Source organism: Malassezia globosa (genome assembly GCF_000181695.2).
Source record: "Malassezia globosa CBS 7966 chromosome Unknown mgl_sf_3.1, whole genome shotgun sequence".
Taxonomy (NCBI): domain Eukaryota; kingdom Fungi; phylum Basidiomycota; class Malasseziomycetes; order Malasseziales; family Malasseziaceae; genus Malassezia; species Malassezia globosa.
Genome location: NW_001849871.1, coordinates 792,080 through 812,813, shown reverse-complemented (window position 1 = coordinate 812,813; position 20,734 = coordinate 792,080). Strand labels below are relative to the sequence as shown.

At 51.8% G+C, this 20,734-nt stretch overlaps 12 protein-coding genes across 12 annotated transcripts; 6 read left to right on the top strand and 6 right to left on the bottom strand.

Moving 5' to 3' along the window:
• Window positions 1–64: 64 nt before the first annotated feature.
• On the top strand, window positions 65–712 carry MGL_1706 (uncharacterized protein; the record flags this gene model as incomplete). Its single annotated transcript, XM_001731471.1, has 1 exon — window positions 65–712. One exon carries the CDS (start codon window positions 65–67, stop codon window positions 710–712), a length of 648 nt encoding a protein of 215 aa, XP_001731523.1.
• A 527-nt stretch (window positions 713–1,239) lies between these two features.
• MGL_1705 (uncharacterized protein) lies at window positions 1,240–2,502 on the top strand (the record flags this gene model as incomplete). The annotated part of the gene is made up of 1 exon (XM_001731470.1): window positions 1,240–2,502. One exon carries the CDS (start codon window positions 1,240–1,242, stop codon window positions 2,500–2,502), a length of 1,263 nt encoding a protein of 420 aa, XP_001731522.1.
• Window positions 2,503–2,561: 59 nt separating this feature from the next.
• Window positions 2,562–3,605, bottom strand: MGL_1704 (uncharacterized protein; the record flags this gene model as incomplete). Its single annotated transcript, XM_001731469.1, has 3 exons — window positions 2,562–3,242; window positions 3,298–3,387; window positions 3,459–3,605. The coding sequence occupies 3 exons, from the start codon at window positions 3,603–3,605 to the stop codon at window positions 2,562–2,564; spliced, it is 918 nt and encodes a 305-aa protein (XP_001731521.1).
• A 235-nt stretch (window positions 3,606–3,840) lies between these two features.
• Window positions 3,841–4,843, top strand: MGL_1703 (uncharacterized protein; the record flags this gene model as incomplete). The annotated part of the gene is made up of 2 exons (XM_001731468.1): window positions 3,841–4,005; window positions 4,088–4,843. The coding sequence occupies 2 exons, from the start codon at window positions 3,841–3,843 to the stop codon at window positions 4,841–4,843; spliced, it is 921 nt and encodes a 306-aa protein (XP_001731520.1).
• Window positions 4,844–5,267: 424 nt separating this feature from the next.
• MGL_1702 (uncharacterized protein) lies at window positions 5,268–8,531 on the top strand (the record flags this gene model as incomplete). Its single annotated transcript, XM_001731467.1, has 1 exon — window positions 5,268–8,531. The coding sequence occupies one exon, from the start codon at window positions 5,268–5,270 to the stop codon at window positions 8,529–8,531; it is 3,264 nt and encodes a 1,087-aa protein (XP_001731519.1).
• A 96-nt stretch (window positions 8,532–8,627) lies between these two features.
• MGL_1701 (uncharacterized protein) lies at window positions 8,628–9,230 on the bottom strand (the record flags this gene model as incomplete). Its single annotated transcript, XM_001731466.1, has 1 exon — window positions 8,628–9,230. One exon carries the CDS (start codon window positions 9,228–9,230, stop codon window positions 8,628–8,630), a length of 603 nt encoding a protein of 200 aa, XP_001731518.1.
• Window positions 9,231–10,135: 905 nt separating this feature from the next.
• On the bottom strand, window positions 10,136–11,419 carry MGL_1700 (uncharacterized protein; the record flags this gene model as incomplete). Its single annotated transcript, XM_001731465.1, has 1 exon — window positions 10,136–11,419. One exon carries the CDS (start codon window positions 11,417–11,419, stop codon window positions 10,136–10,138), a length of 1,284 nt encoding a protein of 427 aa, XP_001731517.1.
• Window positions 11,420–11,812: 393 nt separating this feature from the next.
• Window positions 11,813–13,447, top strand: MGL_1699 (uncharacterized protein; the record flags this gene model as incomplete). The annotated part of the gene is made up of 1 exon (XM_001731464.1): window positions 11,813–13,447. One exon carries the CDS (start codon window positions 11,813–11,815, stop codon window positions 13,445–13,447), a length of 1,635 nt encoding a protein of 544 aa, XP_001731516.1.
• A 440-nt stretch (window positions 13,448–13,887) lies between these two features.
• MGL_1698 (uncharacterized protein) lies at window positions 13,888–15,108 on the top strand (the record flags this gene model as incomplete). Its single annotated transcript, XM_001731463.1, has 1 exon — window positions 13,888–15,108. The coding sequence occupies one exon, from the start codon at window positions 13,888–13,890 to the stop codon at window positions 15,106–15,108; it is 1,221 nt and encodes a 406-aa protein (XP_001731515.1).
• A 129-nt stretch (window positions 15,109–15,237) lies between these two features.
• On the bottom strand, window positions 15,238–16,107 carry MGL_1697 (uncharacterized protein; the record flags this gene model as incomplete). The annotated part of the gene is made up of 3 exons (XM_001731462.1): window positions 15,238–15,358; window positions 15,428–15,950; window positions 15,993–16,107. The coding sequence occupies 3 exons, from the start codon at window positions 16,105–16,107 to the stop codon at window positions 15,238–15,240; spliced, it is 759 nt and encodes a 252-aa protein (XP_001731514.1).
• Window positions 16,108–16,381: 274 nt separating this feature from the next.
• On the bottom strand, window positions 16,382–18,979 carry MGL_1696 (uncharacterized protein; the record flags this gene model as incomplete). Its single annotated transcript, XM_001731461.1, has 1 exon — window positions 16,382–18,979. The coding sequence occupies one exon, from the start codon at window positions 18,977–18,979 to the stop codon at window positions 16,382–16,384; it is 2,598 nt and encodes an 865-aa protein (XP_001731513.1).
• A 303-nt stretch (window positions 18,980–19,282) lies between these two features.
• MGL_1695 (uncharacterized protein) lies at window positions 19,283–20,425 on the bottom strand (the record flags this gene model as incomplete). Its single annotated transcript, XM_001731460.1, has 1 exon — window positions 19,283–20,425. The coding sequence occupies one exon, from the start codon at window positions 20,423–20,425 to the stop codon at window positions 19,283–19,285; it is 1,143 nt and encodes a 380-aa protein (XP_001731512.1).
• Window positions 20,426–20,734: the final 309 nt, after the last annotated feature.

The window sequence follows — 20,734 nt, the reverse complement described above, 5'->3', positions numbered from 1 at the left end:
CATAATGCCTGTTTTGAGGCACAAGTTCGCGTCGCGTCCCTGTGGTACTTCCCCGCCAAGCACGATGGAAGCCAAACTCCAAGCTCTCAAAGTAGCGGAGCTCAAGGAGCTCTTGCACTCGGCTCAACTGCCTACGTCTGGAAATAAGCCTGACTTAGTGAAGCGGCTCCTTGAGAATCCTGACGCGACCCAGACTCTGCAGGATGCCGCGGGCGATGATAAAACAGCCGCGCCACAAAAGCCGGCTGAGTCCACTGGACAAAACATAACCAAGCCTCTTGCAGTCCCAGCGCCAGCATCAGAGCCATCAAAAGCTTCGTCTGATTCTACAGCAACGTCTTCAACTCTTCCAGAGAACAAGACAACTGACACTGGCCAGCCAAGCAATGCAGCAGATTCAACGGCCGCCCAACGGAAAGAAGACTTGCTTGCCGAGCTGGAAAAGCGAAAGTCGCGTGCTATCCGTTTTGGACAGCCGTATGATGATCTCGAAAAGCAAATTTCGCGTATCCATAAGTTCGGTATTGAGACAAATGAGGCTAACGGCGTAGATCGCCTTGAATCCGAACTGAACAAGAGCAAAGCCACAAAGTCATCAGGACCAAAGGCTTCAGTAAGCGGCAAGGGTGTCAAATCAACCCCATCAATGGATACAAGTGTGGATGTACGTGAAATTGGGCTACTAACAGCAGGCGGAGGAACAAGAGCGTAGGAAACGGCGAGCCGAGCGTTTCGGTCTTGCTCCTAAGGATGAGATTGCAGAAAAAAAGCAGCGTGTTGATTAATGTAGACGTTGACTGTGTAGTGATAACTAGGAAGTACTATTTATATGGCTTTCTCGCACCCTCGACTTTCATACGGCCAAGAAGGACTTTCTTTATGGTTGGACAGCGAGAGAACCTGGGGAAAAGAGAATAAAAATATCTATTTTTTGACAGGTGCAACTTGGAGATATACAGAACTACTTCGACACCGACGTTGACAATACGCGACGTGGGGTAATCGCAGCATCGCCGAACGTCCATGAATAGGGGCACCTGTGTGGCATGTAAAGGCTCCGAGTCAAAATATACATGTCCCTATTGTCAATCTACAACATGCTCTCTTGCATGTTACAACCATCACAAGCAAGCAACAGAATGCCAGCAGGCACGAATCCAACATGCACAAGCAAATGAACGTGGGCCTCGTCTCTCACTTTTGCGCCGTAATCGCGGACCTCCTTCTCGATACGTGCCGATGAACGCATACGACTACAATCAGATGATGGAAGATTACCAGTTTCTTAATCAAGTTGGGCGGATGGTCTCTTCTACAGGACGAGCCATATACGATGCTAAGTTGATGAATGGTGTCCCGAACGGTTTGCCAGGATCAAGCACTCGCCATGTGCCAGTCACGCAGCAGAGGCGCGAAGCTCTTGCGAAACAGCTCGCATTCCATAAGCTGCCCATCATGCTTCTCCCTGATGGCATGTCGAAGCGGAAAATGAACCGGACACAATGGGATGCAAAACGTCGATGTATGTTGTATACGGCACAGATAACATTTCCTTGTGCACCGTCTCAACCAAACAATCCACTCTCTCACATTCAAAAGGGTGGCTGGCTTATCCATCGACTTGAGGGAAGTGTGGACATGACAATTTGTGTGTTATCTGAGATGGAACGCATCTGCGCTCGAATGAATAACATGAGTCTTTCTCAATGGAAAAGCCACCAATCGGATCCTGAACGCGCTCCCAAGAGGATCAAGTCAGAATCTGCTACTCCTGCGCTCATTTCGCCGAGTGTGTGGTCCAGTCTGGGTGTGCCATATGCTTCGGCCCATGAAAGAGGCATTCTACCTGAAAATAGTGTTATGCTCTTGCATGTGTACGAAAAACGGCTTCGTAATGAAAGTTCAGCCAAGTTCCTCGACTGGTGGATAAGAAAAGGCTCAGCCTTGGAGTCATCAAACTGCGTCCACTCACCCACTCCAAGCGAACCATCTATTGTTCCGCCACACGTGCTGGATGCTGTATCGCAGCTGAGACCTGATAAAAATGATGTTGCCAAGTCCCCAGGATCGTCTACTTTGCGACAATGCTATGTTCGCATTGAGCCTGGTTTGTCATTCGAGAAAGTTCTGCGTTCTATACCCACCGCATACGGTATTGTTGAATTCTTTGAACTTGAAATTTGGGACATTGAGGCGTGCAGAGATGCTGAGCGTCGAAACCATGTCTGCATTCTACCTCTGGAACCGCATGAAACAGTCCCAGAAAACGCGTCTCGTCCGAGGAATCATGTGCGCCATAACGAGGCTCCTGGAGCCTCTTGTATGAATCCGGCGGAAAACAACAAGGACCCAAACAAAAATACCAATGGTATTGGAGCAGGGAGCACTACCAACGTTGCCACGTTGGCAAATACCACAGTATCGTGTACAGCCACTTCAGACCCGCCCTCGTCGATCACCACTCTCGTCGCATACTCTTCAGACAGTGAGACGGAGCCGTAACATACCCTTTAACTTCTACGGACTCACACAGGATAGAGAATAAGACATAAGTGTACAAGTTATTCGCGCATCTTGCTGCGCTTGCCTGTCTGTGCCTGGAAACCTGTCTTGATGGCACTGACGGACCGCTGAGAACCACATGCTTCACAAGTCATGAAGTAGATTCGGTTCTCTTTTGTGAGAAGCGTGTTGGGTGAGCGGCACGTCTTGCATGTGACATATTCAACAATATACCGCCGAAGAACGTTCTCAATCTGTTTCGGCTGGAAGCGGCCACGGATTACGAGGCGCTGACTACCGTCCACGGAACCAGTTGTACCCAGCTCTGTGAACAAGTATTGGATGACATGATCCGGTTGGCGATGCATACGCTTGCAAATTTCGATAACGTTCGCAAACATAGTCTTTTTCGATCCATCCCGCTGCACTACAGGTGGAACCATAGTATATTTCTTTTTCTCACCGGAGAGCGCCGGATTTTGTTGACGCAATGTGCGGAAAATGCGATGAAGCAATTCTTGATACGTGTAGTCACGGTCAGAATCGTGCCAGGTCTCTGCATCCTGGGACATCTGTGACTCAGGTGCCTCCTCTTTAACGTCAATTGGTTTGTCTCCATCAGCACCTGAAGCGGTACCATCCACGTTGTCGGCATCGCGGCTCTCGCCAAGCTCTTTCTCAAATTCCTCGAGATCGAAGGCAGCCTTCTTCTTCTTCTTTTTCTTCTTCAAGTCACCAAACTGACCATCGGTTAGTGGGACGCGGTCATTTTTGCTGCGACGCATTAACACGTACGTCTAATGGTGCATCATCAGCTAGAGCATCTGTGCCCTTTTCTTCTGGAGCTTCGCTTTGATTCTCGCTCTCAGGCTTCTCGCTCTTTGTCTGCTCGTTAGCGTCTGATGCACCCCACCTCCCAAAGTCTCGCCCGTAGTGGACGCCCACACGACACGTACCTCGCCAAGATCAATATCAGCCGGCGTCTTTTTCTTTTTACTCTTTTTCTTCAGTCCACCAAACAGATCAGCGGCATCCTGAGCAGCCTCAGGCTGGACAGGGGGGGCCTCTTTCGCAGCGGCTTCCTCAGTCGGTGCCGCAGACATCAGTGAGCGTATTACACCCAAAGTGAAAACGAGACGTGCATATGAGCCTGTCTCTTACCGCAGCCACATGGCATATCACGTGACTCATGGTCAACAGAAGTGCACCCGGCGTGTCCCGGGCGGGCTCGGCCGGCCGGTTTGTGCGCACGCTGGCGGTGGACCTGCCCCGTCCGTGGTGGGCGGAGTGGACTGGTGAAACCATTTCGATCCTCGACTACGACGATCGGTATTGGTGATGAACTTCCGTGCAGCTACCAGGCCTGCCCTTGCGACGGCGCTCAGTGTGCGCGGTGCCGTCGCTCCCGTGGCCGGTTTCCACGCTAGTGCCGCTCCCCAGGCGTCGCTCCGTGAACTGGAGGCTCGTCTGAAGAGTGTTAAGAACATCGAAAAGATCACGAAGGTATGTGTTGTTACGAAAGAGTAGGGGCATATCCTTCTCCTTGGTTTGCATGAAGGACAAGGTTTGCTGACATTTGCTCTAGTCCATGAAAATGATTGCCGCGACGCGTCTTGGTCGCGCTCAACGCGCTATGGATTCGGCTGTGGCCTTCGGCAACGCGAGCGAGGAACTGTTCAAGCAGTCGGAAGTCGAGGCGCCGAAAGAGGGCGGTCGCGATCTCTTTGTGGTTGTGTCGTCCGACAGGGGTCTTTGCGGTGGTATTCACTCGTCTGTGTCGAAGAAGACACGCGCTGCGGTCGCCAAGCTTACCAAGGCCGGTGGTGAAGAGCCAAGCGTTGTCGTGCTCGGCGACAAGGCCAAGGCTCAGCTGAGCCGGGCTTTGCCCAAGAATTTGGTACTGTCATTCAACCAGATCGGCAAGGGTGTGCCAACATACGAGGATGCTCTGGCTATTACATCAACGATCCTTAAGGCCGACATTCCCTTCGACAAGATCAACATTGTGTACAACAAGTATGTGTCATCGCTCTCGTTTGAGTCGGTGATCTCAACAGTGTACTCCGAAAAGTCGCTTTTGGAGGCGCCTAAGTTTGGTGCCTATGAGATGGATGAGAGCCTTTCGAAGGACCTCGCTGAATTCTCGCTGACCAACTCGATTTTCTACACTCTCGTTGAGGGCCATGCCTCGGAGATTAACAGCAGGCGCAATGCCATGGACAATGCATCAAAGAACGCTGGCGATATGATCACGAACCTGAACCTGCTGTACAACCGTGGTCGTCAGGCCAAGATTACCAACGAGCTTATCGACATTATTACGGGTGCTTCGTCACTGTAAGGGTGTGTGCATGTACGATTGGGACATTTCCTTGACTTGCCATGCTTACTCTTCTTTTATCCGTGCCATAGCGTCCTTTGCGTAGGCTGTGAATATGGTACCGAGTCTGACATGAAAAAATCAAGACCACCGCTGGACTGGCCCAGACTTGAATGATCAATGTTACTTGTATTATAGCCAGTCGTGTGTGCGCACGCATGTATGGATCAAGGGGCGTTGAAAGCAACGCAAATTGTAATCCAGCAGTAGAGGTCCTGCGAAACAAATATGAGACAGATACTCTGCATCTTGGAGTTAACCTAATAGGTACATTAACATCGACAAACTAACACGGATCACGAATGAGCCACGAACACGGCGAGTCATACACGTGTAATTCTTCGAAAATCCCATTCCAAGAGGAATCTTTTTCTCTCTGACGACAATGGCGAACCCGGACGCGGTGTTCCCGGAGCACGATACATCTAGCGCATTCCACTTCGCGAAGCAAGAGGAAGAGGTGCTTGCGTATTGGAAGGCCATTGACGCCTTCAAGACGTCGCTGGAGCAATCCAAGGGTCGCAAGCCTTTTTCGTTCTACGATGGACCACCGTTCGCCACAGGCTTGCCTCACTACGGACATTTGCTGGCAGGCACAGTGAAAGATGTCGTTACTCGATTCGCTCACTCGACAGGTCACTATGTAGACCGTCGTTTCGGCTGGGATTGCCATGGATTGCCTGTCGAACACGAGATCGACAAGAAGTTGGGGGTCAAAGGCAAGGAAGATATTCTGGCGATGGGTATTCCCAAGTACAATGCCGAGTGTCGGGCCATTGTCATGCGTTACCAGGCAGAATGGCGCTCGACGGTCGAGCGCATGGGTCGCTGGATCGACTTTGATCATGGCTACAAGACTATGGACACCAAGTTCATGGAGACCGAGTGGTGGGTGTTCAAGACCCTGTTTGACAAAGGGCACGTGTACCGCGGACTGCGTGTGATGCCTTACTCAAATGCATGCACGACACCACTCTCGAACTTTGAGGCTGGTAGTAACTACAAAGACACGCAGGACCCAGCGATTACAGTGGGACTTCCGCTGCGCAAGGATCCAAACACGTGGCTTGTTGCATGGACTACGACGCCATGGACCTTGCCATCGAACTTGGCTCTCTGTGTACATCCGGAGCTTGAGTACGTCAAGATCTATGATGAGGAGCGCCAATGTCACTTCATCCTCTCGCCGAACTTGCTCACAACCTTATACAAGGACCCTAAGAAGGCCAAGATCAAGACGGTCGAGAAGTATGTCGGCAAAGACCTCGTTGGCTTGGAATATGAGCCGCTTTTCCCGTACTTTTACGAAAAGTACAAAGATCGGGCTTTCCGTGTCTTGTCTGACACGTATGTGACTGCAGACGCTGGTACGGGTGTTGTGCACCAAGCACCAGCGTTCGGTGAGGACGACTACCGTGTGTGTCTGGCGCATGGCATCTTTTCGAGGGAGGCACAACCGCCTTGCCCACTTGATGAGTCCGGCCGTTTCATCGAACCTGTGAATGATTACGTTGGCAAGGGTGTGAAGGAAGCCGACAAGTTCATTATCAAGGACCTTAAAGCTCAAGGCAAGGTGATTGTGCAGAGTGTGCTTACACACTCGTATCCGTTTTGCTGGCGTTCAGGTGAGCCGCTTATCTATCGTACAGTGCCTTCGTGGTTTGTACGCGTCGAACCAATTGTTGATCAGCTCTTGGCCGCGAACAAAAAGACGCGCTGGGTGCCCCAAACCATTGGTGAGAACCGATTCGGCAACTGGCTCTCGAATGCGCGTGACTGGAACGTGAGCCGCAACCGCTACTGGGGCACACCTATCCCACTTTGGGTCAGTGAAGACTTGAGCGAAATTGTGTGCATCGGCTCTGTGGCCGAGCTGGAAGAGCGTTCGGGTGTGACCGGTATCACGGACTTACATCGCGACAACATTGATCACATCACTATTCCATCGGCGCAGGGCAAGGGCACGCTGCGCCGCATCGAAGAAGTGTTTGACTGCTGGTTCGAATCAGGTAGCATGCCCTATGCACAGGCACACTATCCGTTTGAAAACACCGACACGTTCAAGCAAAGCTTCCCGGCTGACTTTATTTCTGAGGGTCTTGACCAGACGCGTGGTTGGTTCTACACGTTGCTGATTCTTGGCACACACTTGTTTGGCGAGGCCCCATGGAAAAATCTGATTGTTTCTGGATTGGTGCTGGCCGCTGATGGGAAGAAGATGAGCAAGTCGCTGCGCAATTTCCCCGACCCGACACTTGTAATCAACAAGTATGGTGCGGATGCTGTGCGTTTGTACATGATCAATTCACCGATCGTGCGTGCAGAGAATCTGCGATTCCGTGAGGAGGGTGTCAAGGACATCATCGCGAGTGTGTTCTTGCCGTGGCTGAATAGTTTCCGCTTCCTGCTTGCTCAAGTGACGTTACTTAAAAAGGACACTGGCATTGACTTCGTCTACAATCCTCATGCTAAAGTGTCCGGCAACGTCATGGACCGCTGGATTCTTGCCCGATGCCAGAGCTTGATTGAGTGTGTGCGAGAAGAGCTCGGCAACTATCGATTGTACACGGTCGTGCCGCGCTTGCTCACGATGATCAATGAACTCACAAATTGGTACATTCGATTCAATCGCAGGCGCTTGAAGGGCGAGAATGGCCCAGAAGACACCATCTCTGCTTTGAACTCGCTTTTCGAAACACTGTACACGCTGTGCTTGACGATGTCTTCGTTCACGCCATTCATTACGGAAAACTTGTACCAGGGTCTGCGCAAGTTTATGCCGCCCTCGTCGTCCGCAGATCCCAATACCGAGGATCGTCGTTCTGTTCACTTTCTGCTGTTCCCCTCTGTCAAGGAGGAGTACCTGGACCCGGTCATTCAGCGCCGCTTCAGTGCACTACAGAGCGTCATTGAGCTTGGCCGTGCCTTGCGTGAAAAGAACAACCTTCCTCTGCGTGTCCCGCTACGCGAACTTACCGTGTTCCACAGCAATGCTCAGTATTTGGACGACGTGCGCTCGCTCTCATCCTACATTGAAGAAGAGCTAAATGTGCGCGATCTTGTGCTGTCAAGTGACGAGGTGAAGTGTGGCGTGTGCTTTAAACTCTTGGCAGACTGGCCAACTCTTGGTCGCAAGCTTCGTAAGGACATGGGCAAGGTCAAAAAGGGACTCGATCAAGTCACATCAGCGCAGGCGAAGGAGTACATGATGACGAATCAGATCACCATCGAGGGCATTCCTCTCGGCGAAGGGGATCTGCGTGCGATGCGCTACGTCGACGAGAAGGCACTGCCACCACATACATTAAGCGACTCGGATGGCTCGGTGGTGGTGCTGCTGGATGGCCAGGTACGCCCGGAACTCCAAGCTGAAGGTATGGCCCGCGACGTCATCAATCGGATCCAACGTCTCAGGAAGAAGGCAGGTCTTCAGCCGACAGATGAAATTGACTCGTACTACCGGTTTACTGGCGAGATGAACGCGGCTCTGGACGAGGTTATGAAGACCCAGACTGATGTATTCACGCGAAACATCCGTCGCGTGCCGCGCCCATCGAGTGATATGCCGTCAGAGGCTGCTGTCGTGTGCGAAGAAGAACAAGAGGTAAATGATATCAAATTCATGCTGACGCTTGTGCGTGCGGCGTGAGGTGAATCATTGGATCTAAGGCAAGCTTACGACGTGCATAGGAGAGGGGGAAGGATTCCTCCTTGCTTATTTTTAGTCGGGTATATACAAAGGGTGCTAGCGCTTGGGCCCAAAACTGCCGAATCCCATGGCCGCCATGACATCAGCGTCTTCTAGCGCCACAGGACTATCATCATTGTCATTCGCATGGGTATCACTTGCACTCGCGCTTGCGTTCATGCGACGCTTCTTGCGCAGACGTTCCTCACGATGCTCACGACGGCGTGCTTGCCGCTCACGCCGCTGCTCCGCTGCAATCTCCCGTAATCGCGCATCAAAATCATACCGTTGCGCAGGCGTGGCACCGAGCTGGCGCTCGGAACGAATAAAAGCAATTCGATTGCGAACATCTTGTAGTGTCGCACGCGAAGCCTGCGTCGTCTGGCCCAGACGTCGCAAATGCATACGCCCATTAATATGATCCAAATAGCCCACACTGTCCTTGCACATCCTTTTGCACACTTCACAGTAGAAACCGGGACCGCGTCCGTTTCCTTCTTCATTGTCAACAAGGCGCGTTGTTCCGCTGTCCTTGTCCAAGTCTAGATCTGTGTGTGCCTGCATAGCCTTGGTAGGCTTCGGCAGCTCTTTTCGCCGCCGGCCAGAGCTCTGAGCAACATTCCAATTTGATCGGGCAGAAGTATTTCCTGCATCTACCATAGCCAAGCAGTAGGCACAGCCGTCGCACTAATCTTCAGGAATGTGACTTGAAATAATCGCCCTAAGAGCGTTATCCTTTAGTCGATGAGAAGTGGCGATGAGGCGGGGGGAGGGATGGGGGAGGATTCTGACACCTTGTGCACCTATCTTTCGTTATATATTCGCCTCCACACCCAAAATCAATACCAACCGATCAATACCATCTGTAGCTGTTTGAGATCCATCTTTCCTTGCTAGATGTCGGTGAACCCGTATGTGGTCGATCCGCGCATGAAATACTTACATTGCGCGTATCAGTGTTCTTGCACTTGTAAGCCATGCTGATGGTCTTGCGAATGGTTAGTACTCTCCATTGTCGCCTCACACCAGACTTCCGCAAGGCTTATGAACAGACTCTGCCGGCTATCGATGCCCTTGAATACGTTCTGCCAGACGGTGCAAATGCCGAAGCACATATCGAAGCGTGCATGCAAGTACTTCGAAATGGCCTCACATCCATGGAGCAATGTACGACCAACATGATGAATATGTTGTACGAAGTGGACGTATACATGGCTCCATCCACTGTACAAAATGCGGCTGGGTTCAACCCGCAAGAGGCTCTGTCACATGTGTCAGATCTATTCCACGTACGTGTATACACTTGCACTTACAGCGTGCATAGAGCTATCAGTCCGAGTTGCTATCAAAGCGAGAGGCACTTGCTGACTATACTTGCGAGGACATAACTCTAAAAGAGTTCACATCTCAATGGCGTACCCTTGATTCAGTTCAGCAGGGGCGACAGCAAGGCATAGACGAGCTAGCAGATCTTTTGGCCAAGTTTGGGTAGAAATAGTCATGGGACTCCACACATGCATCCTACGTACATATGCAAACGAGTGGCTGGCGCTCATGACGCTAGCCTACCGACCACGCAGTGCCTTGTACCGAACCACTTGTTCAACATAGTCATCAAACAAAGGATTCGTATCTTCTGGGCCACCAGCATGCTCTGGATGGAACTGCACGCCCCAAACGGGCGCATGCTTGTCCAGTCCACCGGTCCGCACAATGCCTTCAATACTCCAGTCATTCGCATTCACGAACCAAGGCTGCCAGTCTTCAGGCCACGCATCCGGGCCAGTCTCATTGTATGCCAAAGCATAGCCATGGTTTTGTGACGTGATGTATACACGACCAGGGTCCACGCGCATGTTGCCGCTAGCCAGGGCCAGAACTGGCTGGTTATGACCCCGATTGCCAAACTTCATACGGTATGCACGCAGACCAAGCGCGAGCCCAATGATTTGGTGCCCCATGCAAATCCCGAAAATCGGGCGGTCCCACTCATCAATCGTACGTCGCACACCAGGAATTACTGACTGGATCGATTCCGGGCTGCCCGGACCATTGCTTAGAAAGAGGCCGTCAAATTGATCACGCATCGAATAGAAGTCCGCATTCCAAGGAAGCACCGTCACACTAAGACCGCAGCGCAAGAGCCAACGAACAATGTTCGCCTTCATGCCAAAGTCGAGCATAGCGACATGAGCACGCGCTGAAGCAGCTCCGTCCCGTGGATGGATCGTGTATGGTGCTTTGGTTGAAACTTGTGCAATCAGATTCTGCGCCATAGGATCGATAAACTCAGCCTGGTCAGGCACGCGAGTGTGATCGTCGCCAACGAGAATTGCGCCAAGCGTTGACCCTTGATTCCGGAGAACGGTAGTTAGCGCACGGGTATCCACGCCTTGGATCCCTGGCACATTGTGACGTGCACACCAGCTCGCAAGTGATTCATACGCTTGAAAATGTGAGAATCGCTCACAAAGTTCGCTCACAATCACCCCCGATGCCTGTACGCCCTTGGATTCAAGAAAGCAGCCAACGTCCACGTCGGCGGGATGCTCACGCGCCGAACCTGGCACGCTGTTGTCTGGCACCCCATAGTTTCCCATCAATGGTTGTGTGAATGCAAGGAGCTGTCCAGTGTAAGAGGGATCCGTCAGCGACTCAGGGTACGACGTAATCGATGTGGTAAAGACAGTCTCTCCAAACACGCTCCTTTGCGCTCCAAACGAGCGGCCATGAAACGACTCACCCGTCTTGAGCTTGAGTGTGGCTGGCTGCGAGGCTGGCGCTGCAGACCATGTAGTGACCCCACGCACGAAACGCAAGCAAAGCCGTTGTGGTGAAATGCGATACATGTACTGTCAGATTAACAATCGTTTTCTCAAAAAATGGAATTTAAAAGGCAATACACTTGAACACGGACACCACGATATAGTCGTCCCGCGTTTCGCAGTTGTACATGAAGATCGAAAGCAAAAACTTTTATCAGCAGGCTTCGGATGTTCATATGGGGGCACTTTGAGGTTATTCCCGCTTAGTCAGCAAGAATCACCCGCCCATATGCGCACGAAATTTTCTGCGTCGCTCGGTTTGTGGCCGTTGGGCAGGCGCTCATTTGGCGCCAGCTGGTGCAGGGAACCCCACCCCCCTGCCCGAGGGCCAAAGTGGGAAATAGCGATAGGAGATAAGGTAATTAGATCGTCCGAAGGCCGTAGCCGCGATCGTTGTCCGGAAGACGCGCCCGGCCCATGCCAGATGCAAATGCCTTGTCGATCCTGGAGGCATGGAAGAATGTGAAACTAGAAGGATTCTTAAACGACTTGCAAGCACAAACAGGCACCATTGCAGATGCACAAAAGGAAGCTCTGCTTGCGCGCAAGAATTTAGCTGACCGAACGCGCGAGTTCAAGCGACAGGCTCCTGAAACACAACTGGAAGGTATCCGTGGTCTTCTAAAGTCATATCAATCACAAATTGATGCTCTCACAACTCGTGCTAAGCAAGCTGAGACAATTGTTCTTGACGCGCATGCTCGTCTTGGTCAAGTTCGCGATCCATCGCCTCTGTTGGATATTCTGCGCGAACAAATCTCTGAGGCACAAGATGGGGCTGAGCTCCGAAAAAAGTATGCACATCTCTGGACCGAGCGTAATGAACTTGAGCAGCGGTATACAGAGTCCGAAGCACGCGCAGTTACTCTAAGCGAGCAGGCAGTGCAGGCGTCCACACATGCTGAACAGATGATTGCTGATGCTGTAGCGGCAGCAACGCGTCGTGCCGCCGAGAAACAAGAGAGTCTCGAGCGCGAGCTTGTTGCTACCCAAAACCATTTAACCGAATTGCGTGCGAGTCACGAACAGCTTACGCAGCAGCTCCTTGCCCCACGCGCTTCTAACCAGGACTCGCAGCACATGGAAAGCGTCTTGATCGATTTGCAGCGTGCAAATGAGCGAGCTATTCAGGCTGAGCAACGTATGGCTTTTTTGCGTGACGAGACAGAAAAGGCCCAGGCGAGTGCTACTGACTCATTTTCTCGGCGTGTTGCGGCGCTTGAACAGCGTATGCAGCAACAAGTTCAAGCGCACAGTCAGCAGGTGAAAGCCTTGGAACTTGCTCGCCAAGCGGCGCAAGAGGAGGCGGCAAAGCAAAACGATGCGCAACTGCAGCGCCTCAACGCAACACTCGATGAATGTGCTCAAATCCGAAAAGCTTTGGAGCAGCGATCAGATTATGATGAGATTAAACGCGAATTGGATGTGCTACGAGCCGTGGAATTTGCAGGTGATGAAGCTATGTCGGATGCTGTCGAAGACAATGCATCCTCGCTAGAAGCCCACTTGGTAAGGCGAAATCACAAACTGCAGGATGAAGTTGCGACACTTCGGGCTACATTAGCCGATACAAAGCGCTCAGCGGACTCGTTGCGAGAAGACTTGTCTGGACAATTGCAGCGTGTTTCTGAGCTATCAGCGGCAAATGCAAAACTCGAGAAGGATTTATTAGACTTCTCGCCTAATGGGCCAGTGCAATCTGACATGAAAGACTTGCTTCCTATTGTCACAGGCCAGCGTGACCGGTTCCGTTCGAGAAATGCGCAACTGGAAGAGAGTATGCGACAACAGAACCAGGTCATTAGCGAATTGCGCACAGAAGTCAAACGGTTGCAGACGGACAATGTGAGTATGTACGAAAAAGTACGGTACTTGCAAGGCTACAGCCAGCATCAGCGCACAGATTCTGCGTACCCTCCTTACAAACCCGTGGAGGCTGAAGAGGCTTATCGTGTAACGTACGAAGCATCTATTCATCCATTTGAGGCTTTTCGAGGTCGGGTACGTGAGCCTGTATTTTTTATTTTCGCCCTCTTTTTTTCTAACTATTAGGAACAATCGCGTGCCATTGAATCACTTGGTCCCGTGGACCGACTTGTACATATGTTAGCCAGTGGCATTCTAGCCAATGCCTACCTACGTTGGATGTATGTGGGGTATATGATCTTACTTCACCTGATGGTCTTTTTCATGCTCCTCGATGCCGGTCACAGGTATGTAATAACTTTAATTACTCTCACATCTTCAGAGTCGCACAAGTATAAGGATTATGTACGACAGCCGCAGTTCTGCTCGTCCCATTCCTCGACGTGTCCCAGCCTCTATTTTTTTCGTGGACTTCATAGCACCGCACAAGAAATAAGTTGGTCCAAATCCCAGTGTCCTTGTGGTAATTACATAATATTAGGAGGTAGGCCGCGTCAGCGGTCGAAGGAAAGTTGGGAAGTGCGAAGGCGCAGCATCGAGGAGTGAGGACGACGACGACGACGACAATGAAGCTTTTGGTCAAGTCGCTCGCAGGTGGTAACTTCCACATCGATGTTGAACCGTCTGATTCTGTGGGTTCTGTGAAGCAAAAAATTCAAGCATCGCAGGGACACCCCGCCGAAAACCAGAAGCTCATCTATTCCGGCAAGATTTTGGCCGATGAGAAGAATATGGGTGAATACGAAATCAAAGAAAAGGACTTTCTTGTCGTGATGGTGTCGAAGCCTAAAGCGAAAAAGGTCGAGAGTGATAAGCCAGTGAGTGCTGATTCTTCGGCGCAAGCGGCCCCTGCACCTGCTAGCGCTGCGGCGACTGGCGAATCAGCCTTGTCGGCAACGCCTGCAAAGCCCAAGGCGGAGTCTCCCGCCACACCTGCAGCGTCTACCCCGGCTGAAGCAGCTGGTGCATCTTCTTCCAACCTGCCGTCAACACCTGCGCCTTCGAATGGTCCAACAAATGCGTCTGGTTCGACGGGCTCTTTGCAGACAGGATCGTTCCTTTCTGGTGCTGAGCTCGAAACAGCCGTGAGCAGCATCATCGAGATGGGTTTCTCAAAAGAGGATGTTCAACGTGCAATGCGTATGAGCTTTAATAATCCAGACCGCGCGGTTGAATACCTTATGAATGGATTGCCAGATGAAACGGCGGCTGCACCATCGAGGACGACAGGTGTTCCCGCCACACCAGCGACACCGTCGCCAGCGCCAGTCACAAGTATGCAGGAAACTCCGACTGGTGCAGGTGCTGGACGTGCGCCAAATGCGGGGCAGTCCGGCAACCTATTCGAACAGGCAGCTGCGATGCAGAGTGGGACGAATCGCGCGAGCGAAGGATTGCTTGGCGAGGAAGATGCACAGGGCCGGCAAATTCTGGATCTTGGAAATCCCCAGGTCTTGTCTCAGCTGCGAACCTTGTTGGAGCAGAACCCTGCAGCATTGCAACCGCTTGTGCAAGCACTTGTGCAAAGTAACCCACAGCTTGCTGAGGCAATGAGCGCAGACCCCGAAGGTGTGCTGCGCATGCTGGCTGGTGAAGGGCTCGAAGGAGAAGACTCGTTTGAAGTTCCTTCGCTTCAACAGCTTGCGGATGAAGACCGCACACAAGTCGAACAAATTGTGGCGATGGGAATCCCCGAACGTAAGGCAATTGAAAGCTATTTCATGTGCGGCCGCAATTTGGAGATGGCTGTTCAATACTACTTTGAGGTACGTTTGACGATGTCTTGATTATGTATGAAATACTTACAAACAGAATCCGCAAGATTTTGAAGACTAGATCAAAGTACATAGATATCGACACTAAGATGATGACGATGATAAAACATAGGAGGAAATCGGTCGGGAGCCGCGATATTGCTACAACTTAGTGCATGCATCCTGTGACGTATCATCCGCTGGCGATGGGATCGACTGCCAGTCATGATTGCTGTTAGCAAACGATGTAATACAAGCACGCAAGAACGAGCGCCAAGGTGCACTGCAGGAAGTGAGGGGCGGTGTGAGTGAGTGCATATGCAAATGGAGTGGCATGATTGGCAACACGTACGAGGTTGGAAGATAGTGTTCCCCTGGATGTCGAACGACGCGAATATTGGCACACCGCTCAGCCAGAGTCTGAGAGCGCTCGGATGTGACGATACTGTCATTCGCACCCACAATGAGCATAACGGGTGTTTGAATCTGGTCGCGGAACAAAGAGTCGTATTTGGGATCAGCCGGTCGGAAGCCAGATACAGAGATGACAAAGCGGAAGGGCTTGTTCTGAATGGGTTCCGACGTTTCAGGCGTGCGCTCTGGATGCTCCAGTGATGCTGCCAAGATGGCTGCAAGGGAAGCACCTTGTGAAAATCCTAGAACACCATCAAATGGCCCTTGCTCACGACACAGCGTCTTCAAATACGTCACAGACGCATCCCAACCTTCATACACATTGTTGCGTGCCATGAACCAGGCTCTTGCCTGCTTGTCTTCCGGGTCATTTGGATTCGGTGGCGCTGGATCTGGATTGGTCTCACTTGGGAGAGCCTGAATATGATGAGGTCCATTTGCAAACACAAACTCAGCTATATCTAGTTGTTAGAGAGAGACACTGACTTATCACGCGCACGAACCTTTACATCCTTTTTGAAGAGCAGAGAGCCGGCGGCGAAAAGAAATGTGGTTCATGGCGTAGCCATGCAGGAGTAATATGCGCATCTTTGGTGCTGCAGTAGGCGCCATTGCCATCGTGAGAGCAAAGAAACTAGAGTGATGTACTTCTGTACGAATGTGTTCTTTCGATGATTGCGTCCGAAATCTGGTATCGGTGTGTGGAGGTATATGATCCTTCGTATCGCAAGAACGAGGAATTCAATACCTCTGAGACATGCAGCAGAAAACCAGTCCAGGATTTACCGCGCGATTAGACACAGAATCCCCTAAAGGGACGGGGAAAGGAAATCATTTTCATTTTACGGACAAAATGTGTCGAGAAAGACACGAAGCGTGTGTATTATCGATACTATTGAGAAACGACCAGTGTCTGACCCGTGTTCCGCTGAGCCGCAAGCCATTGAGCTGCTTCGCGCTCGGCTATTGTTGGTGCTAGGCCATGAGCTGGCGCGGCTTTGGTCGCTGCTGCGGTCTGCAACGGCACTTTTTCTCTAGGAGAACCCGAGCCAGCAGCAACGTTGGGCGACAAGGGAGCTCGACGCGAGGCCTTCGATGTGTAGCGATCTAATACATCCGAGACACTCTGTTGCGCCTCATGCGTGTGAATACTCCGGCTATGATGACGCCGGTGCATAGGCGTGCTGGGAATTGGCGATGATTTTTCATTCATGAGTGATGCAGGAATGGTCCCTGCATTGGAGGAGTGATTCATCAGAGCCATCCGAAGCTTACGCACATCCATCGAGTTTTCACGCGTCAGGGGGGAAGCCGAACGAAAAGCCTTTGTAAAAGTAGATGAGCGAGTGATTGTAGGCTGAGCGGCAGTACGAGCATCAGCTGCGGTTGCGGGCACAGACCACGGTCGCGAGAACCATGCACGTAGCGAAGGCGCATCGGCGTGCGTAGATGTTTGCAGTTCAACCTGCAAAGACAGGTGTTCAATAATGAGCGGAAGGTCCCACTCGTTCTCAGAAGCGGCTGCAAAGGCTGCGTGCTTGAACGGAGGCATATCGTTCAAAGGATGGTACTTGTCAGGGAGGGTAGGAGCTTCGGGCACGGCGCGGCCAATGGATGGCAGCTGATACACACGAACATAGTCAAGGATCGGCTGGATTTGCCACACGAGGCTTATTTGGGCCAGTGTCGCGCCGACAAGCCAACGAATCGCTAGTGTCTGGTTCACAACAACAGGTTCCAAGGCACCCGGAGAGTTCGACACCTGCGCCATCGAGAGCCAGGGTGGGACGAAGGCGAGCAACGATGCTGCTGGCGCTACGATTAAGAGCGTGTCGAGCATATCATGCATCATGGCATAGTCGGCAGGCGTCGCGGAGAAAGAGGGAGTAACATCACTCGTGGGTGTAGCGGCATCATCCACAAGACCCAGCGTCGCGAGAGTGTACATTCGCGCAGCGAGAGCATGAAGGAAACCAATGCATTCGTTTACTGGCTCATAGGTAGTATGACCCTGCTCCAACAGCGCTTGTTCAATGCGCAAATGAACAAGGAGTGTGTGCAAGTACGCCACGCGCACCGTCGAGTTTCGCGAGGCAAGAATCGCCTCCGTCGAAGCCCACGTGCGCAGCGGCACATGTGCATTCGGATGTGAGCGGAAAAGAGCTTCTAAACACGACAACAAAGCACAGATGCTGAATTTCTTCGACTCGTCCGCTAATTGTGTGTCGTACAGCACATTCAAAATGTGGGGCGCGATTTGCTGAACGAAGTCGTCCAGCTGGTCCGAGTATACAGTGTAATTGGCCAGGTGACAGATAGCATCGATTGTCGCCTGCACGGTTGTGGCGTCGTAAGGATCATTCTGCACACGCGACAGGAGGAAGAACACATGGCCATCCAGCAGCTCCGTCATATTTAGTCCAACAATGTCAGTCTTACTTTCGAGAATCACATGCAGTGCCTGCAGCAACCGCGTCTCGCGGATATTCGACATTTTCTTCGGCGTTGTAAGAGCATTTACGAGACAATGTGGCACAACGTAGCGCGAGGACGGAAGCGACCACTGGATCAGTACGGCAAGAATCCACAAAGGCCATTCATTGTCTTCCCACGTTGATGGGCGGTGGCACTCCCCATCCAGGTATGCGAGTGTCTGCGTGAGAAGCGCGCGAAGTTGAGTGGCGTCGCAGCGGTGCAAGATGCTCCAGAGCATTTTGAGTGCCGCACGCGTCGACTGCTCCGCCGACGAATGGCTCATTGAATTCAAGCTCTGGGCCGGGTCATTGTCAATTTCTTGCGAAAGTGTCGCTGTTTGCGATAGAGGAATGTGAGCAGGTGACAGGGTGTCGAGGACGATCGGCAGGATCAGCGGCAGGAACCGCGGGAACAACGGCGTCATCAGCACAGGCGAACGAATCAAACCATTGATGCCTGCAATCCAAATCATGCGCGACTGGTCGCTTGCATGGCCCTTCCCAAGACGCTGGAGATCCGAAAGCCCCTGGAACACGGCACTCGAAACGGCATCGTCTGTATCGACTTCGCCAGCTGGGATGCTTTGCACATACATGGCAAAGATCGAAGATGCACGCGCACATATATCCATGTCCCATGACGTCATCGCCGAGCCTGTGGGCGCCGCCACATTCACTGCATCAGTCAACATACTACGGACCGCCGGCGCCAAGTACGCATGGCCTTCTTGACAAGAGCTAACCAAGTCCCTAAGCACACCGAGCGTGATCATGACGAGAGCCTTGTTTTTCTCCGTATTCGCTGTCATGAATGCACGACTTTCCGAACTGGCACGCGTCATGAGCAAGCGGCCGACCTTTGATAACTTGGCTGGTTTGCACTGAGCATAGTAAACAAGACGACCCAGCTCATTTGCATTGGGTCTATATTCGGGAGCCGCGTTCACTAAAGCCTTTGATGTTGGGTAGCAATCATCCACAAGTCTTTTATGGTTGGCCTTGGGAATACACAACATGTCCCGGCGAATGGCGGCCCAACGTGCAAACGAAACGGCTCTCCCCACACACTGGGAGCGTGAAGACACAGCGCACATGCTCCATGCCAACCGTAGTCACGTGCAACGATGTGGTGCACGTGCCCATGCGATGTCGCCTCCCACAAGCCCTTTATGCCATGTGGGCTGGCTGACCGAACTGGAGGCAACATGGTGCTGTCGGACTTAGACAGGAGCGATTGACAATAGAAAATACAGGTGCACACGAATGTCAGCATGTATGTACATAGAAATCGCGCTATATAGATCAATACCTGGATGCCATCAAGTAGAAAATATGGTATCAGGAAGCGACACAAACCAGCGGTGGACACCAGAAAGGATCGCCGACAATAAAAACATAATATCAAAGATGCGCCCAAAAGTGCGCTGGAAGTCAGGGAGCGACGCGAGCAGGCGGCTCGGATGTCCCGTCGCTCCAAGATTCATTCCCGCATGTAGCTGGATCAGGGCTGCGAGTACGTAGATACACAGCACTTGCGCCGTAAACAAGACGAGTAATTGCGTGCTTATGCCCGTCGACACCGACTGAATCATTGACGAGAGAGAGCCAAGGATCACGCGCATCCGCATTACGATCAGACCACCAAGCAACAAAACACTAATGGTTGGCGACCACGCGTCTACATCCACGTGCAAACCGAGCATGCGCATTAGTTGTGCCACGCTCGTCGACATCAAGTCCCGCGTAGAGATGGATTCATAGCCAAAGATGACCAGGTTCAGTACGCATTGGATAAAACGCATCACACAGTACAGAGAAAACATATAGTTACACAGGAGCCATGCACAGCCTGGCCAGGTATGTGCATACCGGAGGCGCCGTTCCCGCTCTTCCTGGTTCTCGAGTTCCTTTCGTAACGCATTTGCCATAGAAACAAGGCCCGAGATCTCTGCGTGCATTGATGCAAGTTGTTTATCCTTTCTTGAAAAATTGAAGAAGCGCGACCAATCAAACGATCGTGTGTGCCCAATATCCAGCTCATTCTCAAGATCTGTCACAGCAGAGCGTCGCGCTTGCAGGTCTGCATACGTGTGCTCAAACGCAGCACGAATCGATGCCGAATCACGTTCAAGATCATAACTTGTGAGAGCGGTGGTCCCCCGCCGCGTTACGAACATTTCATACGAGTCGTAGATCGCGCCTGCAGCGACACTCCCTGACAAGACGGCAATCAAAGAAACGCCTATCACAGCCGTGCGCGAAAGTACGGCACGAAAAAACCCTACCGTTGCAGTTGACTCTGCCGCAGGCAAAGGTACGCGTAAGAAGCAGAAGCACCATGCAACAAACAATGACACGCTTGCCATCGCGCGTACAGTGGATCGTTGTTTCTGGACACTACCAAAACACAAAAGGTAGCATGCGCATATTGGTAGCCCTAACACAATCAGCAACATCATCATAACAAGCGAAATGTGCCAGTGAAGCAATAGCCATGACTCGTCCACATGCATGCGTTCTAGTAAAGCAAGTGCAAATATACAAACGCTCTCTTCTGCCGAGACACAAAACAGCAAAGACGACCATGACAATGCTTTGGGTAGAAAGCTTTCAATCACTCGTTTTATGTGGGAGAGCTTCGACATAGCTCGAATCCGTGCGTGAGCCACTCTGGGTAAGGACATCGCGTCAAATGTACCCGCATTTTCAGGCTCCAAGGATACATGTCGTGCCTCACCTATCAGCCATGGCAACGCCGCGTATGCACCTAG